Genomic DNA, 15,355 nt, shown 5'->3' with positions numbered 1-15,355 from the left:
GAATACAAGCACTATTACAAGCCGCACGAGGACGACAAATTGAGAATTGAGATGGAATGTACTGAAGAAAGTTCATAACCTGACGTCCGAATTCGACGAAGGAATAATTAGAGTTTTTTGAGGTTTGAACGCTCTTTGGGGATTCTACCAGTGCGCGTTTATACACTCAAAGGAGCCCACGTTGGATGCGACACAAGCCCATCGTAGAGAGAGCTAGGGAGAGAGGAAGGCCTATATCATTATAAATATAAATAAAAATCGTTAATAGCCATCTGCTCCTAAAATACTCCAATCGATAAAAGCAAAAAATGGTTTATAATTTTACCTCTCTCCATATGGGAAATAGAGTCGTCGAGATGCTCTCCTACGCATTCACAGCCACGCCCACGTAATTATTAATATTTTCGCATGCCACGAAATAGTTCGACGACGTCGGTCGGCTCGTTGCAATAGCAGAGAACAAATTCGCGTTCCAGAAGGAAATATTGATGCTTTGACTTCAAAAAATGTAAATCGAAAAAAATTGAAATGCAAACGCTCTTCATTTCTGAAGCGCATCGACCTCAACCGGAGCTCGCTATCGCTTTTTCTAAAATGACATCCGCTCGTTCCCTCAACACGATATATCCGCACGAGAGAGCTAGAGAGCGATGAAGAGATGGAGAGAGCTCGAAAGGACGTCCGCGACGCTTCTTCTAAGGAGATCTGGCGCCTCGAATGCGGAGTTTCGCGTCCAAAAAACGTTGAAGCGATCGACAGAGAAGTAGAGCAACTCCCGTATAAAAGCGACCATGTGACCGATTATACGTCAAACACAAAACAATACATTAGCATCCTAATTTGCTACCAAATCATAGAGCTTCTCGGATCAAATAAATGTTACGTACATTGCTTTTTTTTAGCTTCGTTTTGAAATATAGTTGCCACCATACGTCACGTGACTTTCATAGGTATATGTATGAAATTTTTTTCTACAAACAGGCACCTAGCGAGTCATCAATACATAATTTATATATCGCGCCTGACGGCGGCCTCCCGCCACGCCGCGGCCAGTGTTCAAAAGTCTTTCGCGGCCAACGGAGCAGTAGCAGTAACAGCGCTATATGGTCGATACGTATTTCAGCACAAGCGCATTCATTGCTTCAGTTTTCAGGACTCTGATAGAAACTGCTACGTAGTTACTTGATATGAATCCTTGCAACTATAGTGTACTTGTCTTTTTTACTGAACGCCGCAAAACCTGCAACATGGCAGGATTGTGGTAGATTCCTATATTGAGAGTCCATTACAATACAAAAAATAATGACGTAATATAATGAAAGCATACATCTACAAACAAGGTACAGAGCACATTTTTACGACTTTGAGTTATTTTTATAAGTAGCTTCAATAATATCTCTGTTAATGCCGCAATCTTCACAAGCTTGAACAAGAGCCTTTGTCGTTGCCTTTTGACCGCATTCTGCTATCCAATCCTCTATGATTATCATGGCCCGAACGAGATTATCATCAGACTTTTCCTTGCACTGCAGTATAGCACCGGCTTTTCTTTCCAAACAAACAGCGAATCTTTGCCACTTTACTTCTACCAAAGCTGCAACAGTGCGAATAAGGGACCTGCTGATGGCCATTGGAAGTGCGTCTGCAAAAAAAAGGCTGAGATCAAAACGAACGCACTTCTGCTGCCATACCTTGAGTTTCTGGTGGTACAGCATAGTAAGGATAACGACTGAACCAACAGTTAATTCTAAGAAAATCTTCTGATTTCACTCGCAAACGTTTCCCAAATTTGTTGTACAATTTTGCTTCTCTAGGCGAATATTTGTACTTCTCTTTCAGGAGCACAGGAAGGCTTCTGTCATCAATATCCAGTTGTCCGTCAGCGCCTACGGCTTCTCGTATTTGACAGCATATGACGTATTTGAATCCTCTCATTCCCTGTTGGCAAATACTGGTCATTTGCTTAAACAGTTCCTCTCTGATGGAGTGCAAGAAAGAAGGACTGGCTCTTGCTACGTCTTCTTCATTGATGTAACTAATCGTTAGAGCAATCCACTTACCTCGGCTGTGGTAAAGCAGTTCAACTTCAACTAAAACATGACACATGCAATGTGCTATCGATCGATTAAACAATCTAGCTTCATACCTTCTACCGCATGAGACTTTTCATCTTGCACTAGCAAAATACACTGATGACGAGAGAGTTGAGGATCTTTCGGGTACAAATTTAGAAAGCGAGTTAAGAGCCGGAAGTAGAGACATTCCGGAACAAACTTGAGCTTTATCGGAATGATGATGAGAGAAGCGGGAAGGCGATTTGAGTGAGCTTGATTCTCCAAATGCGTAGGATAACACAGAAAAGAAGACCGGAGCATTGAAGGAACATAAAATTCAATTTCACTTGAAGTCGATCCCTTCGCCGGAGCGATGACGTCAAGTCGCTGTAAAAGTCGTACAATTAGCCTATTTTCGTCTTCAATTTGCTCCGGACTGGCGTCCTTCAAGGCAGTTGCCAAATCGCTAGAATCAGCGTCGCGCATTTGCTTTAAACGATAGTTCATCAAGTCATGCGACATTAACCCCTTTTCTTTCAAAAGGTTCCACTTGGGCATCATGTATGGGCCCGGCTCTGCAGCTGTCACAAATGCAGACAGAGCATTGATTACCCACATAGGTCTCGTGAAAACAAAGTCTTTCAAACCGTCTACTTCCGGGTAATAGAGAATAGCTCCGACGTTCGCAAGATATTTCAGCGCTACAATAACCTCGTCGCGACTAGAAATGTTGCATATTGTCGGATGCTGAGCGAGCTTTGCTACTTCCTCAACTTTAGCTACGACCGTTCTCATAATTTTGCACCAACAAAACAGAAGAATTTCAAGGTAAACCCAGAAGAGAGGCTGTTTCTTCATTCCCTGCCAATACGTCGAAGTCATGCGATCGACTCGTTCTCGAATTTCCTTAACGCCTTTACAAGGAGACCCTGAACCAGAGACGGTATTGTCTATTAAAAATAGTCTCTTGAAGAAATGAGCCATCTCGCGAAAGTCTTCATTGTGTTCTCTGACGCCGTGCTTCTTTGGTACGACGATGTGCTTCACGAAGTCGCTGTCGCTAAGAAGTTGCTCAAACAGTTTTCCTTGATTCCTCAGCCACTTTTCTACGGACGCTGAGTCCGGAAACCTATTCTTGTCGCTTTCCAAGACGTCTCTGTGTGAACCAATTGCGAAGACAGGAGGAGGAGCTACCTCTTCGTCTTCGCCCAGCCAATGGTCGCCTAGAGGCGTCTCTTGGTGAGCTGCGGTAATTGAGCCAAACCAGTAAAGAGGAAAGTCTCCGTTTTTGCGAATCCAACCCAATTCGTTTGTCTGGTCTATTACTTGGCCATCAGATAAACGATAAAATGACTTTGCCTTATCGGACAGCGACTTTGAGATGTCCAATACAACCATGTACATGGACAACCCAAACTCTTCGCTCTCCGGCATTAGAGCCGAATGAGTGGCAAGATAAACTTCTTGTCCCCCTAAATCCCAGATATCGCGAACGCCCAGGATTTGCTTACGAAGATCTTCTTCACTCGGTCTATTTGTGAGAAAAGTACTGACTAATTGTTGCTGGCTAGCCGAGAGCGTTTTCGCTTCCATGCCGACCGCTCTCAAATCTTCTGCCAGTGTTTCCACAGGGTGTGCCGGTTCTACAATCTCCACTGCTGAATTGGAGTTGATGAAGTTCAGTTCCGCGGCAAAATGAGATGATTCAGAAGAGCCTTCTTGCCAGCTCGCCAACGACGACTGCTGTTGATTCATGCGATAGACACCCTCTGCAATAAGCGGATCTAAGTGGTCCTTGCTTTTAGTGACTTCCCAGCCGCTAGCTGTTGTGTGGGTCATTGCCACGGCCGCTCCTTCTGTGCTTGGTTTATTCTTCTCAAAGGATCTGTTCAAAAGAGAATCTATAAGACACGACTTGCCAGCCCCGTCTTGACCCGAAACAATAACACGAGATCGATTAACTGTTACAGACCCGCGTTTTAGAGCTTCGTCATAAATTTTTTGAGAACGGTCATCGCTGCCTTCGCGTATTTTATCACGACTTTTCTCGACGCTCTGTTCCTCCCCTGCTAAATTCATTTCATTTTGAAAGTCGACGTTTGCGCGTTGCAGATGAGATCTCGAGCATTCTTCTCTCTGATGTAAAATTAACTAAAAGCAGAATTAAGATATACGTGAAGAGTGCGTTTTATCATATATTCCTACATCTTTTCTCTTTATCATCTCACCGCATACATTGGGACACGATATCATCGTTTCCAAGCATTCATTATCTTTATGATTCTGAAAGAAACTTTAGGACGGATAGTGGGCAAGAAGAAGTCCATACCGCTAGCGCTTTAAAAATAATCTTTTTCCCACACGAATCACAGGATTCTAGTCTGAAATTGCATTCGCTCCCGACGTGATTAAGTAAGTCGGTTTGATTGAAAACGAGGCCGCAGCCTTCATTTGGACAAGACTTCTTTTGAAAAACGCAGAGTTCAAGATGATCCTGCCAAATAAATAAAAAGGTCAAAGAGGACTTAAGAAGAAAAATATTTAGCTTGTATTTTCTAACTGCGAGTTGATTCAAGCGCCCTTTCCACGGACAGCCGTCTTCTCCTTCTGATGAGCTGCTTCTGCATTTAACGCGTAAAGACAGAATTTGTCGTCGACAAAAGTTATCAGGAAAAATCTATAGTCCTGAAATTTTACAGTCTGACAGTTAATAACTTGCGTTGGCCACCTCATCAGCCGTCATCATTTCAGAGTCAAAAGGGCACGTTATTCTTCGATTTCTGAAAGCGCTGCAAGGTTTAGCATGATTAAGCTCCCAGTTGCTTACTTTTCTAAATGGTGTTTGATGCAAGAAGCACAACAACGATGGCCACACAGTGTTTGATAAGGATCTCTTAGAGCCAACTTACAGAACATACATGCGTGTTTTCGCTCAAGAGGCGGATCAAACTCAACGTCATATCCACCAGGAAAATCCATAGCTATGATGCCAAATCACTTTTGACAAGACTGCACGCATAAAATTGGCACTCATGACGTTATAATGCGTTGAGAACGTTGCACCTCGTTTCCTCTATATGAACAGGAATACAAAACTCAAATAGCTGTCGTTCGACTCGACGTTAAAGCAAAACGTCGGTCAAAACAAGTCGATGATATGTATTTCCCTATGTGAGTGAGCCTACCGAAGATACCGAAACGAGAACTTAAAAACACAGTCTAGAATAACACTTCTTACCTGAAATTCGCTATTGGAGGCGTCTTCTCGTTAGTGAGGCGATTTTTTGGTCGACTAGTCAAGGGCACGCGCGTGCGCACAAACGAATTATATCGCGGGAACTTTAAAAAGAGGATTGCCATTTCGATTACGCACAAGAGCAACGAGTCGCGTTATCAGTACATACTAAAAATAATGTCAAAACACGCTCTGACTATCGAAACGATCTCAATTCCTAACATGTACAGTAGCTAGTCTACTTCCTGCAAAATAAGAAGGATAAGTTTACTCAACCACTAAATCAGCTCTTAATTGTTGTTCTGAACTTAAATAGCTTGCTCTACAAAGACAGAGTACTCTCAGACATGACAGACGTAGAAATTAGTAAAATTACTAAAGCAATGAAGTCCTTGTACGGGGCCTCGATCACGTGATATTATTCGGGCAGGATTTGCGTCTGGAGACAAGCGCAAATAGCCGAGAGCTCCTTTACGACGGATTCACAATCTGGGCTGGTCCGAACTGATAAGGTTAAGTGAGGATCGGGACCCCTTTCAGGGAAATCGCAATTCTACGCAAATCGAAAGATGAGATCAGAACGCTGCCTTCGGAAAGTAATGCTACCGAAGACGCAAAGGCTGTCAGAATGTAGAAGAAGCTCAATTAGCTCCGACATAAGCCGTTCTCTGATTCACCGCTCGCCAGCTTATCGAATTCTCCTCTTCCAGATCGTTGCGCTAATCTACAACGGTCTTTTGTACAGATCAAACGCCTTTTTGGCTTGCGCTGACAGGATAGCGCTCAAATTCAAAATAATCTATTCAGAGGGTTGGCCAAGCAGGCCCCTTGTCGACGACGCCTATAGCGCTGTATGGCACTTTAGACGTGTTCCTCAGCGCAGAAAAAAACAGTAAAAAACAGTATTTGTTGTAGGACTGTGCTGATCGATCATCGGACGCCACTGGGATGACATACGGCAATCTCGCTGGATTTGATCGATTCTTCGCTCGAGCTTCTACAGAGCAAGCGACGATCGCGCTGGCACATTAAAGTCACTAAATTTTAGAGAGACACTTCTCTCTCTTGAAAGGGGCCTCAGTCTGTTACCCGTATTTATCGTCAACGTAGCCCGTGTCCAACATTCAATGACCGCCTTTGGAGCTCTTTTTCGTCTGTACGGCCCTAGAGATGTATTAGATAACACTCAGTAGTTTTCATGTCGTTCCAATCATTGCACTGAAAGGCCGTAGAAAGGCGTGAATTCGTCGAATCACGAACTGTGTAGAGTACAGACTCTACAATCCGTGGTCGAAGTGCAGAGCGACAATTATCAGAATTAATTATAAATTTGAAAAGGAATGCATACATATAAATAGCAAACGAATTGACTCTGTACAATCATGCACACACACCAACACACTGACTTTTTGAATGAGAAGAACAAAAGCAGCTACAACAACAACAACAACAACAACAACAACAACAACAACAACAACAACAACAACAACAACAACAACAACAACAACAAAAGCAGCAGCAACAACACAGCGATTTTCAATTATAGATTCTACAACAGGACATAATAACACAATTGCATCAATTTCCATTTCCATTTGGCAGCTTGGGAAAAATTCATGCAAGCACTTCTAGGGGGAACATTCTTTCCACATAACGTGCCTCTGCCTGACGTCAGCCCCGTCCCCAGGCGTGTTATCTAGCGCAGCCAAAACGTCGTCAGTTTTTTCTGAGGACGCCGATCCTGACTGTCCTCTACCCTTTGTTAACTTCAGGTGGCCGTAAGAAGACATATAAATAACATCAAGGTTAAGGTATTTAGTAGGTGCCTCTTCCTCCAGCATTTTGCCCAACTGCTTGGAGAGCTTTTCAAACGACGGGCGCATTTCAGGTTCACTGCGCCAACACTCAGACATCAGCTCGTACCTGAGAAAAGAGCCGTTTGCAATACCACGTGACATTGTCAGGTCTCCACTTTGGACCCACAGTTCTTTGGAGCAGTTTTCTGGACATTCTAGGCGGTTTCCACTACGCAAATGCAACAGAAGATCCTTACTTGCCATGCACGGATAGGGAAAACAGCCTGTAAAGAAATTGGCTTTAAGATATAGAATATAATAAACAAAACAAATACCTAAAGTGACTATTTCCCACAAGACAACTCCAAACGACCATCTAAAAATACAACGCATATCTAAAAATTCACTTTCAAGTATTTGAATTTTACAAAACTTACACGTCGCTTTTCTCGCTGAAGAGACGGTGTATAATGGCTTCAATGGACATCCAACGGAACGGAAGCCGCCTCGCTGTCTTTTGATTGTATGCTCCGTCCTCGTAGACGGCTTTTGTTAGTCCAAAGTCGGAAACTTTGAGAAGGTTGTTTTCGCTGACAAGCACGTTGCGACAAGCCAAATCGCGATGAACGAGATTTTTCCCGGCAAGGTATTCCTACAAGTTGCAATTCCGCAAGAAAGCCGTGAAAATCGCGAGATTAGCATTCGTACCATTCCCGATGCAATTTGCCAAGCGAAAGACAAAAGATCTGTAGCCATCAATTCCAATAAGACCTCTTCCTCACCCTCTTCCTCAATGTCCTCGGCGACTGTATCATAATCGTTCTCGCTCTCATGCGTATCCTTGGTTTGACGCTCATCGTCATCGCCATCTACATTCTTTTTCTGCTCTTCATTCTCGTCTTGTTCGATTTCGCTAAGACTGTTGTGCGACAGTGCGGGCATAGCACCCTATACGAACGGCCGATATATAGAAATAAGATCTGCATGGCTCATCATAAACAGGCAGATTACGTGCCTTTTTGAGTCTCTGCAGTTTCAAGTCGTCTTTAGTCGTCGCCTAAAAAACAAAGGTAACGTAAAATCAAGGTTCTTATTTCTAAATATTTTAGCATACGTCGAGCCTTCTCTTTTGAAGAAAACCAAGCAAATCACCGTGGCAGCAGTATTCGACAATCAGACAAAGCGGCTGAGATGCCGTTACGCATGCCATCAGGCTAACAATGTGTGGATGACGTCCGATTCTTTTCATGAGCTTGATTTCCTCCAAGAAGTCTATCTCATCGTGATGCAGAAACCTATCTATAAAATTTCAGAGTAAGAACTATGCATTACAATTGTTAACTAATTAAGCCAAAGCAGTTTCATATAATGAAATGCTTATGCAGACTACATATAAGGATTACTGTATCTACCTAAAAACACGCTGTACGCGTGTAGCCGCTATTGCAAGAAAGATACCTTTTAGCATTTTACAGGCAACGACTGTTTTATTTTCATCACTGCTGGAATCGCACCCCACTTCGCTTTGAACCGTCTGCGGCTTTGCTACAGTGCGATAAAGATATGCTTTGCGCACGATCCCGAAAAAACCTTCCCCAATCTTTTCAAGCAGCATGACGTTGCCGGGATTGATTTCCCATTCGTCCACGACTGTCACCAAAGAGCGATGTTTTTTGCGACGAACATAGACAGCGACAAGGACTATGACAAGAATAATAAAGACAAAAAATGAGAAAGTGACGGATAATGCGATGATCGCCGATTGCGAATCTATATAAAAAATCACTAATTATGTGTTAGGATTACCGCAATACCATACTGATGTTTGAGTTGATTAAGTATTTTTCCGAAGGAGACTCACTAGGAACTTCTTCAAGTTGTGTACAGTTGGTACCATTGCCCGTGAAACCAATTGCACATGTGCATATATGCGATCCGTTCGTATTTGTACAGTTTGCGAATTGGTGACACGTTCCTTCAATGTCACATTCATTAATATCCTCGCAAATTCTTCCGTTTCCACTCCAGCCTGATAGACACGTACAGCGAAATGAACCAGCCAAATTCGTGCACTTTGCTTGCGAATGGCATACGTAATTGTTACACAAATTGCACTCGTTAATATCAGTGCAGTAACTGCCGTTGCCTTCCCAGCCACTCTTACAAAAGCACTTGTAGGAGCCATCTGTTTTAATGCACTCTTGGTAGTTCTTGTCACAAGTCAAACACTCTCTATAATCTAGAAGCAATTAAGTAAGAGAGAATGTATAATGGCAAGAATCAAGGAGAGAATAATGCACCTTCGCACATAGTTCCGTTTCCTATAAATCCGGGATTGCAAGTACACGAGTAAGAAAACAGAGTATTTGCGCACGCCGCGTTTACGTCACAGTTATTGGAGTTATTGTAACATTCATCAAAATCTAAAGATTCACAAGGTTTTCGAAAGTACAGTGTCGTTTTCTTTAATCACTTACCTAATATAGCTGGCATGAGACACACACTTGGCTTTTTCTCAAGACAATTATAGGAATTCCAAGAGCTAATTGTAGCTGCAACACAATCTTGCGTCTTTCGCTCAAATTCGCTTTTTATGCTTTCTGATGGTTCCCACATGGCATAGACGAACGGAGAGTCGTCAGTCCAACTATACTTGCCTTCACTATCAATGTCATTAAGTCCAATCCATGCCTCATCCCTACCAAGCACACTAGAAAGATGGATCATTTCTTGAACTGATTGAATGCTAGTAAGAGAGCCTTTTCCACCGCTCAACGCTTCGCAGCCGGCCAGCGACTCATGCCACGTTTTCAAAGTGACAATTCTTCTATAGCACGACTGCGATTCAAGCATAGTCCAACTGCTAGGACACATGTAAATATCTAAAAGAATCACTATAAGTCGGATCGCTATATGTCAAATGTCGTAACACTCACAACCACGAGGAATTTCCCGAGGAGCCTCTGCACTTCCATCTGAGTATCCTATCTCTCCTGAAATACTAATAGCTGATGATCTGTGTCTTATTTATTGTCTAAGGCTTACTTTTACAGATGTATCCAGCCGTCGTAGAACAATTTGCAACAGACCAACCAAAGTCAAGGCCGTCAAATCCAAACGTAACACACTCACCATTCGTGTACGCCGGCTCATATTTTGCCCATTTGGTAAAAGTGGCAGGTAAGCCATGAAGCCACGTAAATTGTCTCGACGTACGATTGAAAACCAAGCCAATCCAATACGTAGACCCTTTGAGGCCCGAAGACTCTTTTGCTATAAAGAAATGTTCACTAATGCTGCTCAATGAAGCTAGTTCAGCGCCACGATCCCGACAATTAATCCGATGCGCTTGTCCTTGCGACGCCACAAATTTCCCCTCCTTAGACACATAATAGCAGGCTTTCCTGAACTGCTCTTCATCTTTTCGGCATGATTTCTTAGAGGTTTTTTTTGTGTCTGTTTGGCGAGCGCCGTAGTCAAAATCAGCTGAAAATACAATGATAAAGAAGCTATGGGGCAAAGGCCAATTACCAAGAGCGACTTTGCATATCATTATCCTGCGCTTTTTGCAACTGACGATATTCCAGTGGCCAGTGCGAGAGTTCATAGCAACGCACGTGCCGTACCTCGTCGGTTCTCCTCTCGCCCACATTGCGTAGCTGCATGAACAAGGATATTGGCTAATACACTTCATGCGGTTTCATTGTACCTAAATACGTCCTCATTGGCCCACCTGAACTGATTACCTCTTTCTCGTTTTACCATGCCAATCCACACGTAAGTGCCAATGTCTTTGCCTCGTGACTCAAAGTCGGCGAGAAGAGTCATTAAAAACGCATGTTCGTGAGAACTGGTAATGCTGACGCGGCTGTGACCGCAATAAGGTGCACTCCTTTCCCAAGTAGTATAGTCGAAGTTTTGAGCAGATCTTGACAGAGTATAGCAATAGCCAGCATAGAGAAACCAGCCGATAGGACAATCTAAAAATACGATATAGAAGTGTCTCAAACATCTGCGTTTGCGTACTTTCTCTCTCCTCGCAAACGACTACGGCTTCCTGACACGTATCATTGCGCTGTATCGTGGACAAGGACAGATTGCAATCTTTCAGCGCCGTTTTGTTTCCTTTGCAACGGCTACCATATGTGAATATTTTTCTTTCGCCTGCAACTGCCGGAACTCGTCGCTTTCTCGAGATCGCTTGCCCGTATCCGAGCTCGCGACAAACAACAATGGAATCGCTGAGAGTCCAGTCGCTGTCACATACGACGCTCCACGCATTCTGAAAATAAACTTCAACTCTGCTTTCGCTTTCCGGCTTTGTCCCACCGAAACTATTGACCAATCGTATGTTCCACTTTTGGTCTTGGCACGTGATCGCAAAATTGAAGTTACCAAAGTTACCATTAGTCTCGCGAACAGAAGAGAAACAATCATTATCTCTAAAGCATCTGATCGAAAAACAACTAGAAAATCTTCTTCTGCGAAAAGAACTTTCTTTTACTCCCCCGTATCCTAAATGCCTACAAGTTGTCTCAAAAAAAGGATACAGATAATTGTTGATAAATGACTGGCAGACCGGTTTCCACACGTCTCCAAAACGAATTTCTATAATCCCTCTGCTAGAAAACTGAGCTGCGGCCGAGTCGCAATTCAAAAGGCTGGACCCTACCAGACCGACATGAAACGAATATGTGCTCATTGCACGTCGCATTGCTCAAAGCGCAACTGCGAAGAGACTCGTCGTTTGACGTACAATCAATATCGAAAGAAGCATCGTCGCCTTCTCCAAAACGGAAGCTAACTTCCAGCATACCACTGTAACCTAATTGTCGACACGCAGCAACTGCCGTGTGACTGGCACTGTAATCACTCATGCAGACGCGTCTCCATAAGCTGCTGTAAATATCTCGAGACGTCCGCGTGTGGGCAAAACGCCGCCGACAAGTCGAACGTCACCGTCGCGTCGAGAAGCGTCTGTTAAAAATTAATTAAAGAAGAAGCAGTTTTAGGTAACACTAAAACGAACACGCCTTAATTAAAATACCTCTTGGCTTCTTGCATAAGTAGGCACGTTGGGACAAACAGGGATCGGCTTGAAAATGTATTGTTGCTGACCTATTAGAATATTTAAACACGAGCGTCCCACATAGATTTTCTCCTCTGAGCGCATCCGCAGAATCGAAAGGAATATAAAGTAAGGGCGAACCGTTTGACCATCCATAGCTGTAAACGTCTGTTGCCGCAGAAGGCGTTCGTGTTAGATCGTAGAAAAACGTCTCTGAAGTATTCGTGGAATTAGTAAACAAAACTGATAACTCATTAGCGGCCGACGCCAAGGCATTTTCCTCTTCTTCGTTGTCGAAAGACAAAAGAGTCGCTCCTTTACGAGAGCAAAACTCGTCGGCTTCGTACCAAGTCAAAGATTTTTGTGATAATCCACGGGTGGAAAAGTAGATGCACGAAGATGGAAAACAAAACCATTCATTTCCTCCACAATCTAAAAGCATAACGAGTATCAAGTACATAAGTCGTTCAAATCGCGAGCCGATATCCTATATCGTACCATCACAACTGAAATCGTCACGGGCAGATGCTGCTTCCGGTACTATGACGGCGACGACGAAGATCATGACAAAGAGAAATCGAAAACAGCTAGTCGGTGAAACGGCGAGTCGTCGAGTGTCGCTCCTTGATGGAGAAAAGACGGCGGAGTGACGGTGAAGACTCTCTGCAAGGCGACGAATTTTGCGGCAGACGCATGTGACGACGAGGAAGACGGAGATAACAAAAATCACGAAAGCGCCATAAAAAGTCCATGTCCAATCGCTGGCCGCAACTGCCGGGACAAGAATTCATTCAATATCCATAACACAGACAGCGAAGAAAATATATATGATGTAGAAATGAACTAGACCTTGCTCTGAAGTACTAAACTTGTCGACCTTCAAGGGAGTGCGAGACGCATTCGACGCATACGTGTCAACAACGCCACAATCCTAAAAAGACTCGGTAGGAAGAACAGAAACAGTTATGAATGCAACATTCGTGTACCCATGCTTCAGCGACAACTTTACGCTCTCGCTCTTCCCTTGCACCTTGGACGCTATAAGCAATGCCAATAGGGGGTCCAGAGGTCAATCAGCTTTGCTCACCATAGGCGCGCTAGACATGATATGTCTTCTTGCCACGCACCTTGTAATGAAGCGTTTGAAAGACATTTAATAACGTCACATGTTTTAACACACGCGGACGCGATTGCATAAGCGCTCTAAAAAAAGATCCAGCGCAGGTGAGAAAACAACTACTGTAAATCAATTAATTAAGTTGCGGTCACTCACTTCGTCGCACATCGCAAGACAGATTCGCTCAGAATTGCGATACACGTTTACCCCGTAGCAGATCGAGAAATAGAGCAGCTAGAAGAAAAAAAGTACCGTAAGACAAAAAGTGACTTGAGGAGATCTGAGCCTACCGCAATGCCACGAGATATGTTGGGTTCCTGCCGGAGAGCAATGTTGATTATAGAGGGGCTCTCTCCTCTGGACGACGTTCACACGAACCTCATCAGCGCAAGGACTGAAGCGTTGATCGATGATGCATCGCGTTCCAATTTCGGCAAACCGAGTTGCGTCGCACGGTTGCGGCGGTGGCCCGGACGTTTGGCTTTGAAACGAAATGGCGGCGATGAGAGAGAAAATGCTTAGTGGAGACATATGACTCCGCGCCACTGCAAGGAATTTGAATAACTGATGAGACGACTGCGCATTTACATCCTATCTATGTTCTGTTCTTATGTCCACGCCCTTCGGTTATATCACTCTTTACTAATTAGGATTCATCGTACACACCGCGCCGACCGTCTGCACTACAACTGACCGGCTTCGTGCAGACGTAGAGGGTTCTAACATCGACAAAAAGTACGAGCAGGCCTGTAAGAACGTCGACAAGGTGAGAGAACGAAAGGGACCTCACCAACAAGTACGTTATGTTTATTCTTAAACTCCAAACATGTTCATAAAACACGTCGATTCCATCCATGATCCATAGAGACTAGCTGGCGGTCGCGACGGCAGAGCAACGTCGCTACACTTATCCGGCCAACCCGGAAGAGGATAGAGGCAGTGGAAAGGAGTGTTGTGAATTTGAATGACGGAAGTGTTTGCGATTGCTATTATGGATGACTCATACCGCGACATACGGTGATATTTTTTTCAAATGATTTTCGCGATACAACGCACGTGTCGCAGTTCTGTCCGACCGTGCGCATGAATAAGCGAATGACGATGGCTCGCCTTGAAAGGACTCAGCTTCCAAATACTAAGCTGCCTAAGCTGAACCGGGCGAAAATTGGGGCAAGAGCAGAGTGATAAAGGTCTTAGTGAAGTTCTAAGCACCTGAAATTACAGTCATGTCTGAAGACACGTCTACAATGAATCCCGTGGGACGATATATAGTTTTGGGGTTCGGGGGTCCCGGTAGATTTGGAAGGTTGTTCTTCAAAGCTAACCTTCCTAAAGATTCAGAAAAGTCTGTTTTTGATGTCCACTGGTCGACGAAATAGACCAGGGATACTAGACTAGTATCCCTGAATAGACGTAGGCATGCACACGGATCGCCTAGAGTGTACACACGTACGATGTCGAAAGAACATGCCCAGAAGGACGAAACCTGACTTCTTGCGGCTATCTGGCTCGGAAAGACTGCTTTTCGAGGCGATGAGCCACAGAGCTGCCTTCGCGTGCGCGTGTTCTCGAAAAATCTCCTCTAATCTGTCTAAAATAGCGCTCTGACACGTTCTCGCTCATTTGCGAGACATTTTGGGGCGCAAAGCGAAGCAAACAGTTGGAGACTTGGAGTCTAGCGCACGCGCGTGCGCACAAACGAATTTGAAACGCGGGAACTTTAAAAAGAGAATTTCCATTTCGATTATGCGCACAAGAGCAACGAGTCGCGTTCTCAGTACATACTAAAAATAATGTCAAAACGCGCTCTGACTATCGAAACGATCTCAATTCCTAACATGTAGTGTAGCTACAGTCTACTTCCTGCAAAATAAGGAGGATAAAATTTACTCATCAATTTCACCATTAAATCGGCTCTGATTTGTTGTCCTGAACTTTACTAGCTCGCTCTGCGACGACAGAGTACTCTCTGACTCAGACATGACAGACCCAGAAGTCCTTGTACGGGGCCTCGATCACGTGATGATATTCGGTCAGGATTTGCGTCTGGAGAGAAGTGCAAATAGCCGAGGGCTCCTATACGAC

The 15,355-nt window shown here is 44.0% G+C and overlaps 2 protein-coding genes across 2 annotated transcripts; both read right to left on the bottom strand.

The window, feature by feature from the left end:
* Positions 1–6,824: 6,824 nt before the first annotated feature.
* Positions 6,825–8,759, bottom strand: LOC136196727 (tyrosine-protein kinase receptor torso-like). The gene is made up of 8 exons (XM_065986375.1): positions 8,544–8,759; positions 8,200–8,384; positions 8,101–8,142; positions 7,773–8,033; positions 7,523–7,737; positions 7,421–7,461; positions 7,273–7,369; positions 6,825–7,212 (listed from the first exon to the last, which is right to left on the bottom strand). The coding sequence occupies exons 1-8, from the start codon at positions 8,698–8,700 to the stop codon at positions 6,918–6,920; spliced, it is 1,293 nt and encodes a 430-aa protein (XP_065842447.1). The 5' UTR covers positions 8,701–8,759; the 3' UTR covers positions 6,825–6,917.
* A 1,582-nt stretch (positions 8,760–10,341) lies between these two features.
* LOC136196631 (secretory phospholipase A2 receptor-like) lies at positions 10,342–11,899 on the bottom strand (the record flags this gene model as incomplete). Its single annotated transcript, XM_065986263.1, has 5 exons — positions 11,758–11,899; positions 11,112–11,600; positions 10,795–11,065; positions 10,617–10,744; positions 10,342–10,571 (listed from the first exon to the last, which is right to left on the bottom strand). Coding segments are annotated over exons 1-5 (1,260 nt in total), but the record flags the coding sequence as incomplete, so codon positions are not given.
* Positions 11,900–15,355: the final 3,456 nt, after the last annotated feature.

Source organism: Oscarella lobularis, chromosome 1, assembly GCF_947507565.1.
Source record: "Oscarella lobularis chromosome 1, ooOscLobu1.1, whole genome shotgun sequence".
NCBI lineage: Eukaryota > Metazoa > Porifera > Homoscleromorpha > Homosclerophorida > Oscarellidae > Oscarella > Oscarella lobularis.
The sequence above is the reverse complement of the archived record's forward strand: the minus strand, read 5'-3'. Positions and strand labels throughout refer to the sequence as shown.

Coding starts and splice junctions, on each gene's coding strand:
- LOC136196727 (XM_065986375.1), bottom strand. CDS start 8,700: ATGCTGCTTGAAAAGATTGGGGAAGGTTTTTTCGGGATCGTGCGCAAA. Junction 8,143..8,199: donor TTCAAAAGAGAAGGCTCGAC/GTATGCTAAAAT, acceptor TTTGTTTTTTAG/GCGACGACTAAAGACGACTT. Junction 8,034..8,100: donor AACTGCAGAGACTCAAAAAG/GCACGTAATCTG, acceptor CCGTTCGTATAG/GGTGCTATGCCCGCACTGTC.